Source organism: Notothenia coriiceps, unplaced genomic scaffold, assembly GCF_000735185.1.
Source record: "Notothenia coriiceps isolate Sejong01 unplaced genomic scaffold, NC01 NC01_scaffold00003331, whole genome shotgun sequence".
In the NCBI taxonomy this organism is placed as follows: Eukaryota; Metazoa; Chordata; class Actinopteri; order Perciformes; family Nototheniidae; genus Notothenia; species Notothenia coriiceps.
In genome coordinates this window covers 41597-57637 of record NW_011336032.1, presented here as the reverse complement: position 1 = coordinate 57637, position 16041 = coordinate 41597, and the positions used below count along the sequence as shown (strand labels likewise).

General features: G+C 40.5%; 1 protein-coding gene across 1 annotated transcript; it reads right to left on the bottom strand.

Annotated features, from left to right (window-relative positions):
- Positions 1-1148: 1148 nt before the first annotated feature.
- On the bottom strand, positions 1149-9211 carry LOC104941367 (uncharacterized). Its single transcript, XM_010766458.1, has 5 exons — positions 8602-9211; positions 6048-6224; positions 4541-4750; positions 3218-3431; positions 1149-2747 (listed from the first exon to the last, which is right to left on the bottom strand). Exons 1-5 carry the CDS (start codon positions 9085-9087, stop codon positions 2569-2571), a joined length of 1266 nt encoding a protein of 421 aa, XP_010764760.1. The 5' UTR covers positions 9088-9211; the 3' UTR covers positions 1149-2568.
- Between the last annotated feature and the right edge of the window lie 6830 nt (positions 9212-16041).

Sequence of the window (16041 nt, the reverse complement as noted above, 5' to 3'; positions counted from 1 at the left end):
ATGGGTATGGTAACCACACTATATTATTCAAATATAGCATGGGTATGGTCCTACACTATATTATTCAAATATAGCATGATAGGTCCACTTTAATGAACTGTGGGCTAAGCCCCTAATGTTTCCAGGTCCACGAAACGCCCCTGTTGACGATGATTAAAAACAGCTGTGAACACAGCAGCCGGCGAGTTTTGTTTTACTTACTTGTCTGTATGGCTTCATCATGTGAGCATTGAGGCCCGCGAAGTCCTGCAGGCTGCTATAGTTTAAACTTTGCTCGTTTATTCTCAAAGCATTATAACCAGCCCACTCAGCCTTCACATGAAACGGCCTGTGCCCGACATTCGTGTCCAAACGGCTGTACTGCAACTTCCGTATCAGTCCGTGCCGTCACCCGGCCCAAAACGACTTTTTCCCATTGACAAACATGGGGAAAGAGACGTCTGAAAATCAGCGGAGAATATTTTAACTAAATAAACTACCAATTATGAACTATGTTATAGCCCTTATTATAATCATTAGGTCCTTGAAGTTGTAAAATGCACTTAAAGCCAAATCTAGATTTATTTTCTCTCTCCATTCATTCTAGTGACCCGAGAGTGGGAGCTTGGGGGGCGGGGCTTAAGGGGCGCATGCTCTGTGAGCGCACATCCATGGTTCTTCTGCGCTGACAGCCAGGCATGCCGGGTAATCTGTGACGTTTTGCTCTCTCAAAAGTTGTTCCATTTTGCCATAGGAAAGAACGAGACCCCGCATCCCACGCTGTATCCTGTTCTTATTATACATCCATGGTTGCCCAACCAGGTGTGTTTGATTTGGGTCACTGAACGTGCACGCTGGGCGGTACCGTAGATGGTAGATGCAACTTCTGATGATGCTAATTAAAATGTAGATGAGTAGGCTATAAAATGACTTCTATTAATAAAATAAGGTTATTATAGTGCAATTACTGACTAGCAGTATCAACTTGTCGTAATAAACCCCTTTGTATGTTGCATTACTTACAATAATACCCAACACTAAATAAAACCATAGGCCTATGATATTTCCCTTTAGGCCTAGATATATCTGCTGCCAAAAAAAAAATGCTTAGATCTGAATAATATGACGCAACTAAAATAAACATTTTAATAAATGACAGATTGTCAGTGATTCATATAGGGGGAATGGAACAACTTTCTGCATGTGATATTGCAGTGACATTTTCAATTACGACAAGATACGAGAGATACGACATGGACGATGGATCACATAAAATTACAATATATAACTCTTAAACAAGTTCAAAGATATGTAGGCATCGCCTATGGGCGTTGTCTAAATATCTGCACAGGGGGCCTCATGACAAAATGTCGCTTAGGCCCCCATTTTTGCAGCACTGTCTATACCTTAAATAATTATACAAACAGGAGTGAGAGGTCTTGTAATTTCGGGCTGAGCAGATGCAACTGAAGGAATACACCACTAGAGGACAATACTGCCTCATATCAGCCTACCTGACTACTGTATCATCTTAATAGGTTGCAGTTCACAAAAATGTTTCCAAGTTTTTCAACAGAATGCTAAAAAACTTGATAATGGACAGAATAGAACAGTTAAGTCTGTTGTATAAGCCTTCATTTTATTATCTTTATTTACAGAATAAAAATATATATCAGCCCTGACGAGCAACTAACTTGAAGTTGCTTTTAAATTGAGGACCCTCCATATCACTCCTGCCAAATCATTATCTTTATTGGCACTTTAACTCTTTTAGATCACCTGGATCAAAATATAAAAAGAGTAACATGTTACACCAGATAAAAATACATGTGTGATATCACAATTGGCTTGTAGTATGATCTCAGCACTATTTTCAAATAAGGCAAACATCTACATTTACAAGGCTGCATACAAACATAGGCCACTCTAGCAAATACTTTAGGACTTCATCGCCACAGTTATCACATATCCAACAAACACGAGGACGAACGTACGTATGTATAGTAACACTTTGGACTTCTGATCCGATTCCTCTGGACAATAACCGTTGAACATTATTCAGTGCTAGCTGATGATGTTATGGCTCATACTTATTTCTACTAGTACAATTGGTGTCCAGAAAGCACAATGAGCTTAATATTTTAAATCATGTCAGTTCCTTCTCTTTTGAAAGAGAAGATGACAGTGATGAAAAGTAGTTTTCATTTACTCCAACTACTCCTAATATCTTAGGACTAGATTTCTTTCTCTTAAAATCTCAAACTTTACAGGGATATTTTCATTACAACACCAAAATGTTCTTTTCTTTTCTTTTCTGACATAGTTTGATGCACAGTATTAACAAGCTTTACAACCTTAACACTGATCCAAATGTGGCCTTGGCTATTCTCGCTCCATCAATAGACAAACATCCACCTACAAAAACATATGGTTGCATGTTTACATCCATCATCCATCTGTTGACAGCTCATGCTGGTTCAGCTCCATCAGTATGTAGCTATTAGTGGTCCATTTCAGCATCAGACTCATGATACATGGTGAACAGAAGTAATCCACCACTAGGTGGCAATGCATTCACTTCCTGGTGTTTCATTCATACATTGATTGAGCCAGGCCAGTCTGCTTGAAGGTCTCAGCCACCTGTCTGGAGTGCTGCATCTTAGCCGACAGAGCCTCGAGAACATCATTCTGGTCTACAGCAGTGGCTGTCCGGTAAATAAACGTCCCCATTGACTCCAGACCCCGCATACCTAGATTCACCCCACAACCTGAAGGATAAAACCGAAAGGAAAGGAAAAGCAGAAATCACAAACATCATACAAATAAAATCTATCTTAGTAACTCACAATGCAGATTTATATTTATACTGTTCTTCTTTTTGCATCCTTAAGGTCAAAGTTGTGGCTTAAATGAACAAAGGCACATACATAAACATAAAGCAGCATGAAGACAAAACCATACGCGTTGGCTGAAAGGTTATTGAATGCAGTAATGAGTCACACACAGGCATAACTCATAAAAAATTGATCCTCTCCTTTATTTCCATATTGCTCTTTCTCACTCTGTTTCATGTATTCAGAGGGCTCTCTGTTCTGCTTTATATTATGTCTCACCTTCATCAATACTTTGAGGACAGAGACAATGCCACATTACATATTAGAATCGTACAGTGTTTAAGGGCAAATATCCCTTTTTATTCTCAGCAAAGCAATAAATAAGGTTTTATAGACATGTGTACCTGTGTCGAAGTTAAGGACGCGTGCTGCCTCCCCCTCCACAGTGACCGCCACATTGTTCCCCTCTATGTAGGCAGCGCTGATTCGTCTGTGGGATAGCTGAATCTCAAATAGACGGCGGCTGCACTGCATGTGGTGGAGAGTCACGTCATTGAGACGGGGCTCTATGTCTGTCTTATACACATTGAAGGACTGGTGGAAAATGTTCTTCATGATCTAGGCCGAGAAAACAGAGCATGTCATTTACAGCATCATCTAAAGTCTACCTTACCATGTTTTAACCATATTGTGAACATCAAATTGATTATTTCAGTGATTTTACAAGCAACGTCTGCGTTTCTTTGTCATAATATGATATGAAAAAGCATATTTGACAGGATATATATATTGATTGTAATATTTTTTTTTATTCCATATGAAAAGCAAAGCAATTTACCAAATGATCAAAACAATGATTTGCAGATTGATCCATGATGAAAACAACCACAGCAGCCCATTTAAACTATCTGTTTTAATGGTGCTCTGTAGGTCAAAATAAATGCCACTTCCAAAGGTTTTGTAGCAGCTTTTCTTCTGTTTGCAAGACAACTGTGACTCACAAAAAAACCTTTTGTGAGCCTTTTCATTGATTTTTAAGCAATTGTGGGTATTGAGTGACAAGCCTCGTGCATTCTCTCTGCTAAACTCTGCACGTCAACAACCCATACGTGCACAGTCATCTGTAACTAAGTAACAGTGCATCTGATTGGCCACCCACATAGCAACAAGCCCTCCAAGGATGGTCTACCTGTCTCTACTACACACTTACACACATTCGACCAGAGCAGTACTTGTCATGAAACATAGAGTGTGTAAATAAATACAGACTGCCCAGCGGTTGTAAATGCACGAACAGCCTGTAGTTGAGCACATGAAGAAAGGATCCTGCGATCCACTTGTTCACTGAGGTGTAACGGCAGGGTACAGATGGCCTCCATACACAAAAACACCAGTGATGTCTATTTTCTCTTCCTCCTCTTTCCCCATTTCTTCATGTCATGCTCTCTTTGCCGAGATACACTCAACCACCTCCACAGACTTAAACACTTACACACTCACTCACGCAAACATACACCCACATAAAGACACTAATGGATTCCCAAAATAGTGCAGTCGAAGGCCATTTGCTGAATGCAAGGTGAGCAATAAGTAGCTATTTCAGCACGGCGCTGTCTCCAGAGATGTTTTTATCTGTGTTTTTCTTGCATTAACATGGAACTAGTCTTTAACATCAACAATAAGTAAGCATATCTCAGATTTGATCAAAAGGAGAAAGAGAGTCTCACAGAGGAGTTGGCCGTGTGCCTGAGGAAGCGGACCATCTTGGTGTCGGAGGCGGGGCACACGAGGGCCATGTACCGGTTTCTGAAGGTGCCGTAGATCTTCAGATGGAAGCCGGGTTTGGCTGTTGGATTTCGGTGCTCTCGGAGGGCCTCCATCCCGTAAGCCGACAGGTCGAAGTAGAGGCTGTGGGCACGGATCTCAGGTGTTGGTACCTGAAGAAAGGAGAGGCAAGAACAGATCAAAGATCAAATCATTTCAGATATCACAAAATATACAAGGAGGTTAATGTCATATTTGTCGACATGAAAAACACATCTCATTATTGTCTTAGCATTCACGCACCCTGTTATGTTAATGTGGTGAAAACATTACAACATTACTCATATCTTCCTGTGGGGATATATTCATTTGAGTGGAGAGTAAGAATAGCTTTTTATTTAGTGCTTCATTCTGGCAAGGACGCCACATTTTCCCTCAAGCCAGAATGGATCCATTTTATTTTCAATGACATAAGCCAACCAAGTGGGATAAAACAGCATTTATCGCAACCAAGGGAGATAGTGAGGGAACAGGAGGCAACTGGGAGGGGATGGGAGCAATGGTGGGGACGGGCAGGTCACATCATGAGAGCTAAATTCAATCAGTACAGGAAACAGCCAGGGAGAAAAGGGGCCACTAAAAGGCAGCCACACACAGAGAACGTACTATGAATGGTTATGGTGGCAAAGAATAGCAACGCGGGATATGCTTGTGTTCAGATTCATACAATGTCTTTGTTCCTTCAAACAAATCCTCTCTTTTTTATATAGATTGTCACTGTTGATAATAATCATTAGCACAATTCAATCTTTATGAACAATACAGTCAACAATGGCTAATGTCTGGGTTGATGTAGGAGACCACTCCTGTAAATATTCTTTGTCTGCTGTTTCAATGTCTCCTCCTCAGTGGACCAGTAAGAATGCAGCCTTTGTTTTTCAGTCTGAACAATATTTCTTCCCCCAAAGGCAGATCAGATGTCTTTGCCTTACCAATTTATTTCCAATTTCCTTTATCTGCAGCTTATGTTACACAACTCAAAATCAATTTCCCTCTGAGGGAGGGTTCCATATTCGTCTTCTCTGTGTTTTTTGGGGCTTTTCTGATTTATCAGTCAAGGTATCTGAATGATCTGTTTATATAATGTCAAGTGACCTTTGGCACACTAAGTGAAAAACATTGTGGTGGATGTTTTTGATATATATTTGATCATATTCACATGCAGGTCCACATGACTGTTGGCTTTACTCAGTTTTATGAGGACAAATAAAAGACTCTCACTGCAACATCCTGCAATATCCTGTTTCTACTCCCTGACAACCTTTACACAAACAGCAGCCTGTTGGTTAATGACTCAGTGTGTGCACATGAGCTAATGCATCCGTATGTTCATTTATGTGTTTACAGATTGTTTGGGCGCGTTCATGTGTGGGTGTGAGTGTGAGTGAGTGTGCATGTGTGTGTCCTGACCTGCCTCTGGTCTAGTCTCTCTATGGTTGCATTAGCTCCATAGGCATGGCAGGTCTCCACAGTGTAGTCAGAGCTGATGCCCAGCACTGAGCAGGAGTCGCCACACGACCCATCAGCCACCACAATCACACGCGGCCACTCGTTCCGCGGGATTCGCCGCAGGTATTCCTCTGTAAACTGAAGCAATAGGGTTGTTATTATTATGGTTATTGGATATAATAGTTGTATTAACAGTGAGTTAGGATTTACTTTTTCATAGCTTAATGACTCCTTTATTGGAGGGGGAAGTAATACAGTGCATTTACTGATACGAAGTATAAACATTTTAGTTTTCATTTGTAGCTGTAGATATTAAGTATTTTTGAAAAATAAAGTTTGCTTTCCAAATAATATGCCTTATTATGCATAGTATCTTGTAATGCTTACATATGTGGGATAGTTGGACCAAGAGCATATTAAAAGAGTTTTACACTTGAGGGTTGAAGGTAATGATTATTTCCTTTATTCAATGTTACCAGTTGGCTAGTTAGTTAGTTAGTTAGTTAGTTAGTTAATTAGTTAGTTAGTTAGTTAGTTAGCTGCATGGTTAGTTATTTCTACAGATATGTCTTTACTGCTGATACTTCTATTTATTTGTCTATTACAATGCATTAATACCCTTACAAGCCATTCAAATGGTCTCACAAAGTTGTGAGTGTCTCGGCAACAGTGCGTCTCACAGAGAGATTTATTGTCATGCCTGTGTATGCATGGCTGCCTCTCATTAAAACAGGTACTTTCCTGTGCCGAGTAGGAGGCTGAGCAGGAGAAAGCCAGTTAAAAAAGACTCACAGGGGCTACATTGGCTAGCAACTGCTTCATCCATTTAGACTGCAGAGAACAGGTCATTTAAAAGCCCCTTTTTGCATTATCAAACCTTCAAACTTCTGGCAGGCTAGGAGGGTGAAACAAAATATGCATCAAATAAAATGTCCTGTTTGATCAAGCGGAGTCTCTAAATTAAACGGATGTTGGTTGTAATCAAAGACCCTCTTGACCCTGCTTTCCATCGTCCGAAGGTTGGTGAGTCACTGGATAGCAGGGAGGACAGCCGCAGCTAACAGAGATGACATTGAAGCTGATGATGAAAGAAGCTGTTGGCCGGAGGCAGGGACGAGGAGCAACACACAAGTGTAGCAGTAAGATAGTTTTTTTTTTACTGTCACAACATCCTCAGTGACACTACCAGCCACAATAAAGCAGTAATGAAGCAGTGTCTCTGGTTTCCAGCCATGACACAAATATTCACTGAACATTTAACAATTGTTTGCCCACTCTGATAACTCGTTTCTCCCAGAGTAACCCCAGGTTTTGGGTTGGTGGGTTTATGTTGCTTCTAAGTTGAGGGCTGAGAGGTGTTGTTATCATGCAATTTGTCTGTTGTTGTCGGTGTCATGTCATGTAGGTCAAAGTGAGGGCTACCCAAATAAACATGACTTCTTTTTATAAAAAAGGCATAACATTTGTGATTATATAATTAAGCAATAGCTCACGACAGGCCGTGGTATATGCTCATTATATCACAGCTAAGGGGCGTGGTTCGGCCCGACGCGAAGCGGAGGGTCTTACAATTCTACCCGTGGTATACGCTCAGTATATCACGGCTAAGAACCAATCAGATTGCTTGATTTGACTTGTCCGTTTTATAATAATGCATCAATCACAGTTTGTGGCGAGGTGCCAGAACTTTACAATTTCAATCTGTTTGATAACATTAAATCCTTTGCAATCCAAATAGGATTAAATCCATTTTATTTTGATGTAATAATGTGTTTGGATTTGAGGGTTGAGGATTTCCCCTTTAAGGTCTGTTCTCACTTTACAGTTTATTTCCACAGATGAGCCCTCATTTAGTCTAATTGTACTCAATGTTGTCTTAGGATTTTTGCTTGAGTCAAATTGTAGAATTGTAAATCAGAGTAAGGCTGGAGTCAAAAATGAATGTGATTAAGAGAAAGTAACATTTAAGGAGTATGTTTGCTGCAAAACCCGTATGCAAAAAGTTTCTATAAAAACAAGGAAAACTGGCTCATATTGAGAGCGTCCAAAGGCACTTTACATGTCAGAAAATAATTGAGTGAGCTATATATTAGACAGCAGCCTTGTTCAGGGGCATCTGATTGGACATATGAACACACATCTCTGTCACCATCACAGCTGATAGATATCAGACCCCTACTGAAGGAGGAACACACCAGCCACTTTTCTTTGACCGTTGCCACTAAGGGAGGATCAGGTTTTGACAGACTTTGAAGGCACAGTCATTACAGAATGAGGTTGTGTGAGACATGAAAACTACCTCTCCACTCGTCAAAGTCCTCAAACATTATCTCCTGAAGAGTGATACATGTAGCCTATTAAATATGACAAGAGGAAATTCAAGTTGTAAGATAATGAATAGCCTATTGGTCAGAGAAGCACATGAAGGTTATTTTGAGAGAAACCCCACATTGAAGTGCTAGCATGATTAATAATGGTTAACTAAACTGTAGTCTGGAATCCTTGAGGAGGTTACCTTGTTACCCAGCAGCACCTTGACGTCCACCATCTGTTTCTTCTGCTCCAGGATGCTCAGCAGGTACTCCTGAAACACGCCTATCCTGGTGAAGAAGTGCTCGTTGTGCCAACAGCCCTCCATGTTATCAAAGTCCACCCCGAGTCCCAGCAGAAACTTCACACTCCGGGGATCCAGGGCGATCTGCTGGGGCCGGCAGAGCAGGGCAGCCCGGTACCTCTCATCCAGCACGGTCAATTTCAGCACCTTCCCGGAGCGGACAGCGACCAGCGCGGCCGTCAGACCCACGGGACCCGAGCCCACAATGAGCACCGAGACCCTGGCCCGCCACTGTCTGAAGCCGTCGAGGCTCACTTTCACCACCACGTAAACGGCCACCGCCACCAAAGTGCTCAGAGCGGTGTCATAGGCGAGAGCGCGATACCTCTCCTCAGCGTTCTCCCCGATGCCGCCAACTCCTCCGTTTTCTGCCTGCAACCCGTCCATACCGCGAACAGGAATTGTAGGCTACTATAATAACGAGCCAGCAGCTGAATTCTGCTTCAATGTCAAGCCAAACGTCCTTTCATTGTGAATGCATTCACTGACAGAGAGAAGGCGTTACAGTACATCCATGCGTTGAGCTCTCTCTCTCTTTCTCTCTCTCTCTCTCTCTCTCTCTCTCTCTCTCTCTCTCTCTCTCTCTCTCACACACACACACACACACTCACTCTCTCTCTCCCTTTCTCTCTTTTTCCAGCCTGATGTACGGTGTTAGATAGTGTCATCAAATTAAAAAAAACATACAGGTGAAGGTTTAAATCAGCCATATTTCAGAAAGTGCCAGGACTTCATAAAGTCAATGGAAACTAGCCGTAGTTAAGTGATTGTCCCATGCTAAAACCCAATAGATGTTAACAGCTAACTGCAGGCACTGAAAAATGTGCTTTGGTATTACTCTAGGTCAGGGATGGGCAAATGGCGGCCCGCGGGCCGCATGCGGCACCCACCTCCTCTTTTTGCGGCCCTCAGATTAATTTATAAACAACGTAATTGAAAAAAAAAAAAAAAATTGAATTTGTTTTACTTGTAGTACTGATACCGTCCACTAGACTCCTAGTTACGTCGCGAGCTGCGTACATGATTTCAAATACAATACAATAATGCTCTTTTTTAATACAATAATGTATTGTGTTTGTTTCCCGGGGAAACCCTCACAAGAAACACCGGCTGTTGTTATGCCTGCTGTGACGTTAAGTTGTAATTATGCCTTTACAAGCTTAAAAGTTGTATTTATCATCTGAATTTGGCGAAACAAGTTTAATATTCTTAAAACCAAGACTTTGTTTATTTGAAATCAGATGAAAACAAACTGTCACGGACCCTGCCGTGTTATCTTACTATGCTTTTCATTCATAATTTCAGCGGGAGGGAGGGGGAGTGTTGCTGAGGAACAACCCTTATTGTGGAATAAGGGGAATGCAGAGACTGGCTACAAGTGTTTTAGGTTCAAGTAAGACAACTAATGTCTGGGTTAGTGCTCATGACTTCATGTGTATGTCATTTTAATGGTTAATCTCAATACACACACATTTTCCGTGCTTTCCAATAGTTTAAAATAGTTTTATTTCACTGTTTAATAACCTGTTCAATACAAACATGCCACTTGTAAAAATGAAATAACATTTCTGTGAACTGATATTTGTTTAGTGAGCTTATTAGAGGATGTTCCCTGAAAGATTGTAAAATGTCAATGAAGATGTCAGACTTAGTATATTTGTTAATAATTACATACAAAACATGGCATTTTTGTGTGTGTGTGTTCCAAGTTAATCTGCGGCCCCCTGGTGGCCAGTACATCAATGATGTGGCCCCCACCACAATCAAAGTTGCCCGTCCCTGCTCTAGGTCTAGGAAACAATTGATTTACTGTTGAAAAACACACGCACACGCACGCACCGCACGCATACACGCACGCGCGCGCACACACACACACACACACAGCGGCAGCAATTGGTAAAAAGCAGAATGTGGCAAATCTAGTATGATGATGGGAGTCAAGAGACTTAATTTGGTGGGGAAAATAGGATCAAGAAAAAAGCCAGAGGAAAAAGTCTGCTTGTAGAAACTTATTTTATTTCTACTGTACCTTTGGCAAACATTGCCATTTCCTTTGACCCTATATATTTTCCAGATCTATTTTGCCATCTAATGGTGTGTATTATTCCAAGTTAGGCTTATGTTTCCTTATGATTCATTAACCATCTCTTCCTATCCTCTCTGAACTAAACAAAGCAGTGGCCGTGAACACACTTCACCATGGTGATGGCTCATGAGAGGACAAGGCCAATTTATATGAAAAGATCCATTTATGTGCTGCTGCTGCTGCTGCTGCAGCTTGAAATGGATTGCAAATAGCAGAACAGGAATGATAATGCATTGGCTTTGCTCTTTTTTAAATGTTCTCTCATTTTATTTCTGCTCTGTGACAGACCTGTGACATGTCGAGACCTCTCCTAGAAAGAGTAATATAGGTTACCATTGGTTATATGCATTTTATTCATTAATGTTTTTATTACAGTTTTTTATTCAACGAGGCACATCCTACCATGTGTGAATTTTCTTTGATGCACTTTACTGTCTTTGTTCTGTTTGTTTGAAATTCTATCTGTTATTATATTGTGAAGTACAGATATAACACAATTCCCTTCTACTGTATGTTAAATACTGTATATGGAAACAATGACAATACATTCCTCCTTTAACCTGCACTCAAACAAATAAAGAGACTATGTCTTACTCTGCAAGGCAAAACAAAATGAAAAAGCAAAAACAGTTAGAACTTTTGGGCAGTATAGCAAAACTAGATAGCCAACTCTCAACATGTCCATCCCCTGAACTAGATAAAGAAAGGCAAAATCTTCAGATGGACTACAATTTACTTTCAAGAGACTGAGAAATTGCTTTTAAGATCGCGTGGATTTCAGTATGAACATGGGGAGAAGGCGGATCGTCTCCTAGTCGCACCAAATTAAGAGCATAGTCGGTTTCCCAACAAATGACCTCTAGAACAAATACGACGCCATACTCGTGAACTCACACAATCCCATCTGTATCAACGACACCTTTAAAACCTTTTACTCTGGACTATATGCCTCACAAGCCCCGGACGATAATGCGGACAGAACTAAATTTTTGGATGATCTGGAATTTCCATCCATAACACCTGCTCAGGAGGGTGAGTTGGATCAACCTCTAAAGCCTAGTGAAATAGCTGACTCGATCAGGCTGATCCAGAGTGGCAAGGCCCCGGGCCCAGACGGCTGTCCAATTGAGTTTTATAAACAATTTATTGATAAATTGACCCCCCTTCTTTTGAGAATGTTCGAGGACTCTCTGGACCGGGGAACGTTGCCACACACTCTGACTGAGGCGGTATTAATTGTATTATTAAAACCAGGCAAGGATCATTCTGAGTGTAGGTCCTATCGCCCCATCTCCCTTCTGAATGCGGACCATAAGATCCTGGCTAAAATACTAGCCATACGCCTTGAATCAGTCACGCCAAACATCATATCATCAGACCGTTCGAAAGGTCCAAAGCGTTCGAAAGGGTGGAGTGGGGATTTCTATTTGAGGTCCTGAAGAGGTTCAGCCCCGGATCCAAATTTGTGTCGTGGATAGCATTGTTATACTCTTCACCCAAGGCTTCAGTGAGTACTAACGGGGTTAGTTCTCAATATTTTACACTAGGTAGAGGTACTCGCCAGGGTTGCCCTCTAAGCCCGTTACTATTCGCCATGGCAATCGAACCCCTATCAATTGCGCTTAAATCGGCCAGCTTTACACAAGGAATTACCAGATATGGTTCTGAACACATACTCTCGTTATACGCTGACGATTTACTATTGTTCATTTCTAACCCTATATCTACCATTCCTCAGATAATAGATCTGTTAACCCGATTCGGAACCTTCTCAGGGTACAAGCTAAACTTTTCCAAGAGTGAGTGCTTCCCCGTAAATGACCTGGCCCTTCAGATCCCCGATAGACTCATAATCTTTAAGATGTCTTGGAGTAATTTTAAGTATTTAGGCGTGAATATAAGTGGAAAACTCTCAGACCTTTACAAAGATAACGTCCCACCACTAACTGACAAGCTCAGATATGATTTGGAAAGGTGGAATAATTTATATTTATCTATCGCTGGGAGGGTAAACTGTATCACAATGAACGTTCTCCCTCGCTTTCTGTACCTCTTTCAATGTCTGCCAGTCTTCCTACCAAAATCACTTTTTCGTAAAATAGATACACTAATCTCCTCTTTTTTATGGCAAGGGAAGACTCCTAGAATTAGGAAAGAGCTTTTACAAAGGCATAGATCTACAGGAGGATTAGCGCTTCCAAATAAAAGACACTACTATTGGGCAGCCAATATCCACAAAGTAATTCTATGGACTAAGGAACCAACATTGAGTTGGTTCTGAGCTTGAAGCCAAATCCTGTCCTAATACCTCACTCTTGGCTTTGCTTATATCTACATTACCCAGCCGGCCAACTCAATATTCGAATAACCCGATTGTTGTTTCCACCCTAAGAATTTGGTCCCAATTGAGAAAGGCTCATGGACTCTGTGGATCCTCTATACATAGTCCCATTCGCAACAACCATCTCTTTCTCCCCCCTTACACTGATGGGGCCTTCTCTATGTGGCAGAGATTAGGTCTTATCAGGGACCTTTACATTAACAATGTTTCCGGTAGCTTTAGCCAACTCTCTGACAAATTTTGCCTTCCAGGCACTCATCTATTTCGCTACTTCCAGGTCCGAAACTGGGTTAAACTAAACAACCCTTCCTTCCCCAATATCCCTCCGGATTCAATAATTGACTCAATTCTGGACACTCTAACAATCGAAAAAGGTTTGATTTCAAGAATTTACAATTCCGCCTCCCGTCTCACAGAAACATTGCTTGGTAAAATCAAACAAGATTGGGAAGAGGAACTAGTCCAAGCTATAGATGATGAGGTCTGGGATGGCGCATTAACAAGAGTGAACAATAGTATTATTTTATAGTTTTGATGTCTTCAGTATAAATCTACAATGTAGAAAACATTTAAATAAATAAAAAACTTCGAATGAGAAGGTGTGTCCTTTTGATTGGTAGTGTACATTGAAGTTCACTATTTACGGCCTGTACTGTGGTTACAGAATGCACCACAGCAAATCATGCTTTAAATGTCCATAAAAGATTAGAAATGTGTCTTCAACTTTTTTTTTTTTTTCCTTTATCAAAAATGTCTTTATGAACCGATTGACTGCTAATGTGACCCATACAAAGTGTGTGATCACAATTTTATGTTTATATTTAATATCATTTTAGAAACCTGTTTAACAATGGACAGCAGGGGGCAGTAGATGGCAGGGTAACACTGCCGTAAAGGGGTTTGTTGTGATTTGCGCCTGCCGTAAACGGACTGATGTGGAGACGGTGCTGCCGTTGGCTTGCCATTCTGGCAAGACCCGCCAAACGAGCAGCTCAGGATTTTGTTGTTCATCATTTCTCCTGTTTTGCAGGTCAGTTTTGTATACATATTGTCATAAGTAGGGGTGCACCGAATGGGAAATTCTTGGCCGAAACCGATACCGAAAATAGGAAACAGTTGGCCGAAAACCGAATGCCGAAAGGCCGAAAATGATTAATATAAATATATATATATATATATATATATATATANTATTTTATTTAGTTAGTTATTTAATTTATTAGCTAGGACCGGGAGGGGGGGAAAGGGGAAAAATAAATAAAAATATTGACTGTATAAATGTAAACTCATTGTGCCTGACTCAATAAAAAAAAGATTATAAAATAATTGTTTTATGTTTCATTAATAATACAACAATCTGTTAATTAACTTGAACTTACAGTGACGGAGTAAAAAGGACAATATTTATCTCTGAAATAGTAGAAGCATGCACAGTACACGTGACCACTATTACATGACATGTTACTTGTTAGACGCTTTTATCCAAAGCGACTTACATACTCAATACCGTGGACAATCCACAGGAGCAATTTGGGGTGAAGTGTCTTGCCCAGGGACACGACGACATGTTGACTGCAGTGGGGTTTGAACCTGTGACCCCCTGATCCCAACACCAAGGCTCTATCCACTGTGCCACACGCATCCAATTATTACAAATAGCTCAGCATCAGAGCGCAGACCTCATTCAAACATAAAATTACTTGTTATGGATAAGAATAAATATTCTCATTATATGTGTAGGTGCATGCTCTGCGTAGGGAAGTTATCTGCTAACTACACATATATTAAAGGTTTTTGTTTTTTTCAGAGCCCTGTTTGTATTATTCGCTCACAGGCAAACATGTGATGATGTGATTTCAATATCACATGACCCATTAATGATAATAAGCCCGGTCACATGATAGCAACTGAACCATGACACCTGAGCAAACTCTATTTGATGGTTGTTACGGCCCGCCCTCTACTCCGTGGTAGTGGCTCGTGGGGAAACCAGCAACATAAAAGAAAATACACAAAACACCCAGCACTTAATGGCGACCATTTATTTAAAAGTACAGCCGTTACTCACATGGGCCAGCAAACATGACTCATATGTTTTGGTCTTGTCCTCTCCTACAAGGATACTGGACAAGCATTTTCAAACACCTTACTGAGGCCTTGGACGTGGTATTGACACCATGTGCAGAAACTGTCATTTTTGGAGTACTACCTGGCCACCGAATGTTGAAGAGGAAAACTAAAGACAGTATAGCCTTTGCATCTATCTTAGCACGTAGAAGAATACTCCTAGAATGGAAATCTTCTATACCACCTAAAGCATCTCTATGGCTTAAAGATTTAATGTTGTACCTGAACTTGGAGAATATTAAATATAACCTGAGGGGCTCCTCAAAACTATTTGAATCTGTCTGGGGCTCTATGATAGCCTACATAGCTGAACTTAAGAAACTAAATTAAGAAGAAAGGGGGGGAACTACGAATGTATGTGTATGTTTTTATTTATTTATTATACATTTTTATTTATTTTTTCTGACTTTGTATACATGTATGTATGTACATGTATGTATGTGCATGTGTACATGTGTGTGGGTATGTGTACACATGTATGTGTGTATGGGTACATGTATTATTGTTATTATTCTTTATTTCCTTATCTATTAATTTTCTTTTAATATTATCTTCTACATTACTTTACTTTTACCTATACATGTATCTATTTATTTAGTTATTTAATTTAATTGCTAGGACCGGGAGGGCGGGAAAGGGGTAAAAAAAATATATTGACTGTTTAAATGTAAACTCATTGTGCCTGACTCAATACAAAAAATATTTCAAAAAACAAACTAATAAAGAAGCTAAATAAATGAATATTGTGGTACCAAAGAACGGTATTCAAACTCCGTCATATAAATTA

Bases quoted from the DNA above. Each gene is read 5' to 3' on its own strand.
- LOC104941367 (XM_010766458.1), bottom strand. From the start codon at position 9,087: ATGGACGGGTTGCAGGCAGAAAACGGAGGAGTTGGCGGCATCGGGGAG. The intron at 4,751-6,047 runs GTCAGGACACAC...TCCTTTCTTCAG, and splicing joins AGAGACTAGACCAGAGGCAG to GTACCAACACCTGAGATCCG. The intron at 2,748-3,217 runs GTACACATGTCT...TTTATCCTTCAG, and splicing joins CGTCCTTAACTTCGACACAG to GTTGTGGGGTGAATCTAGGT.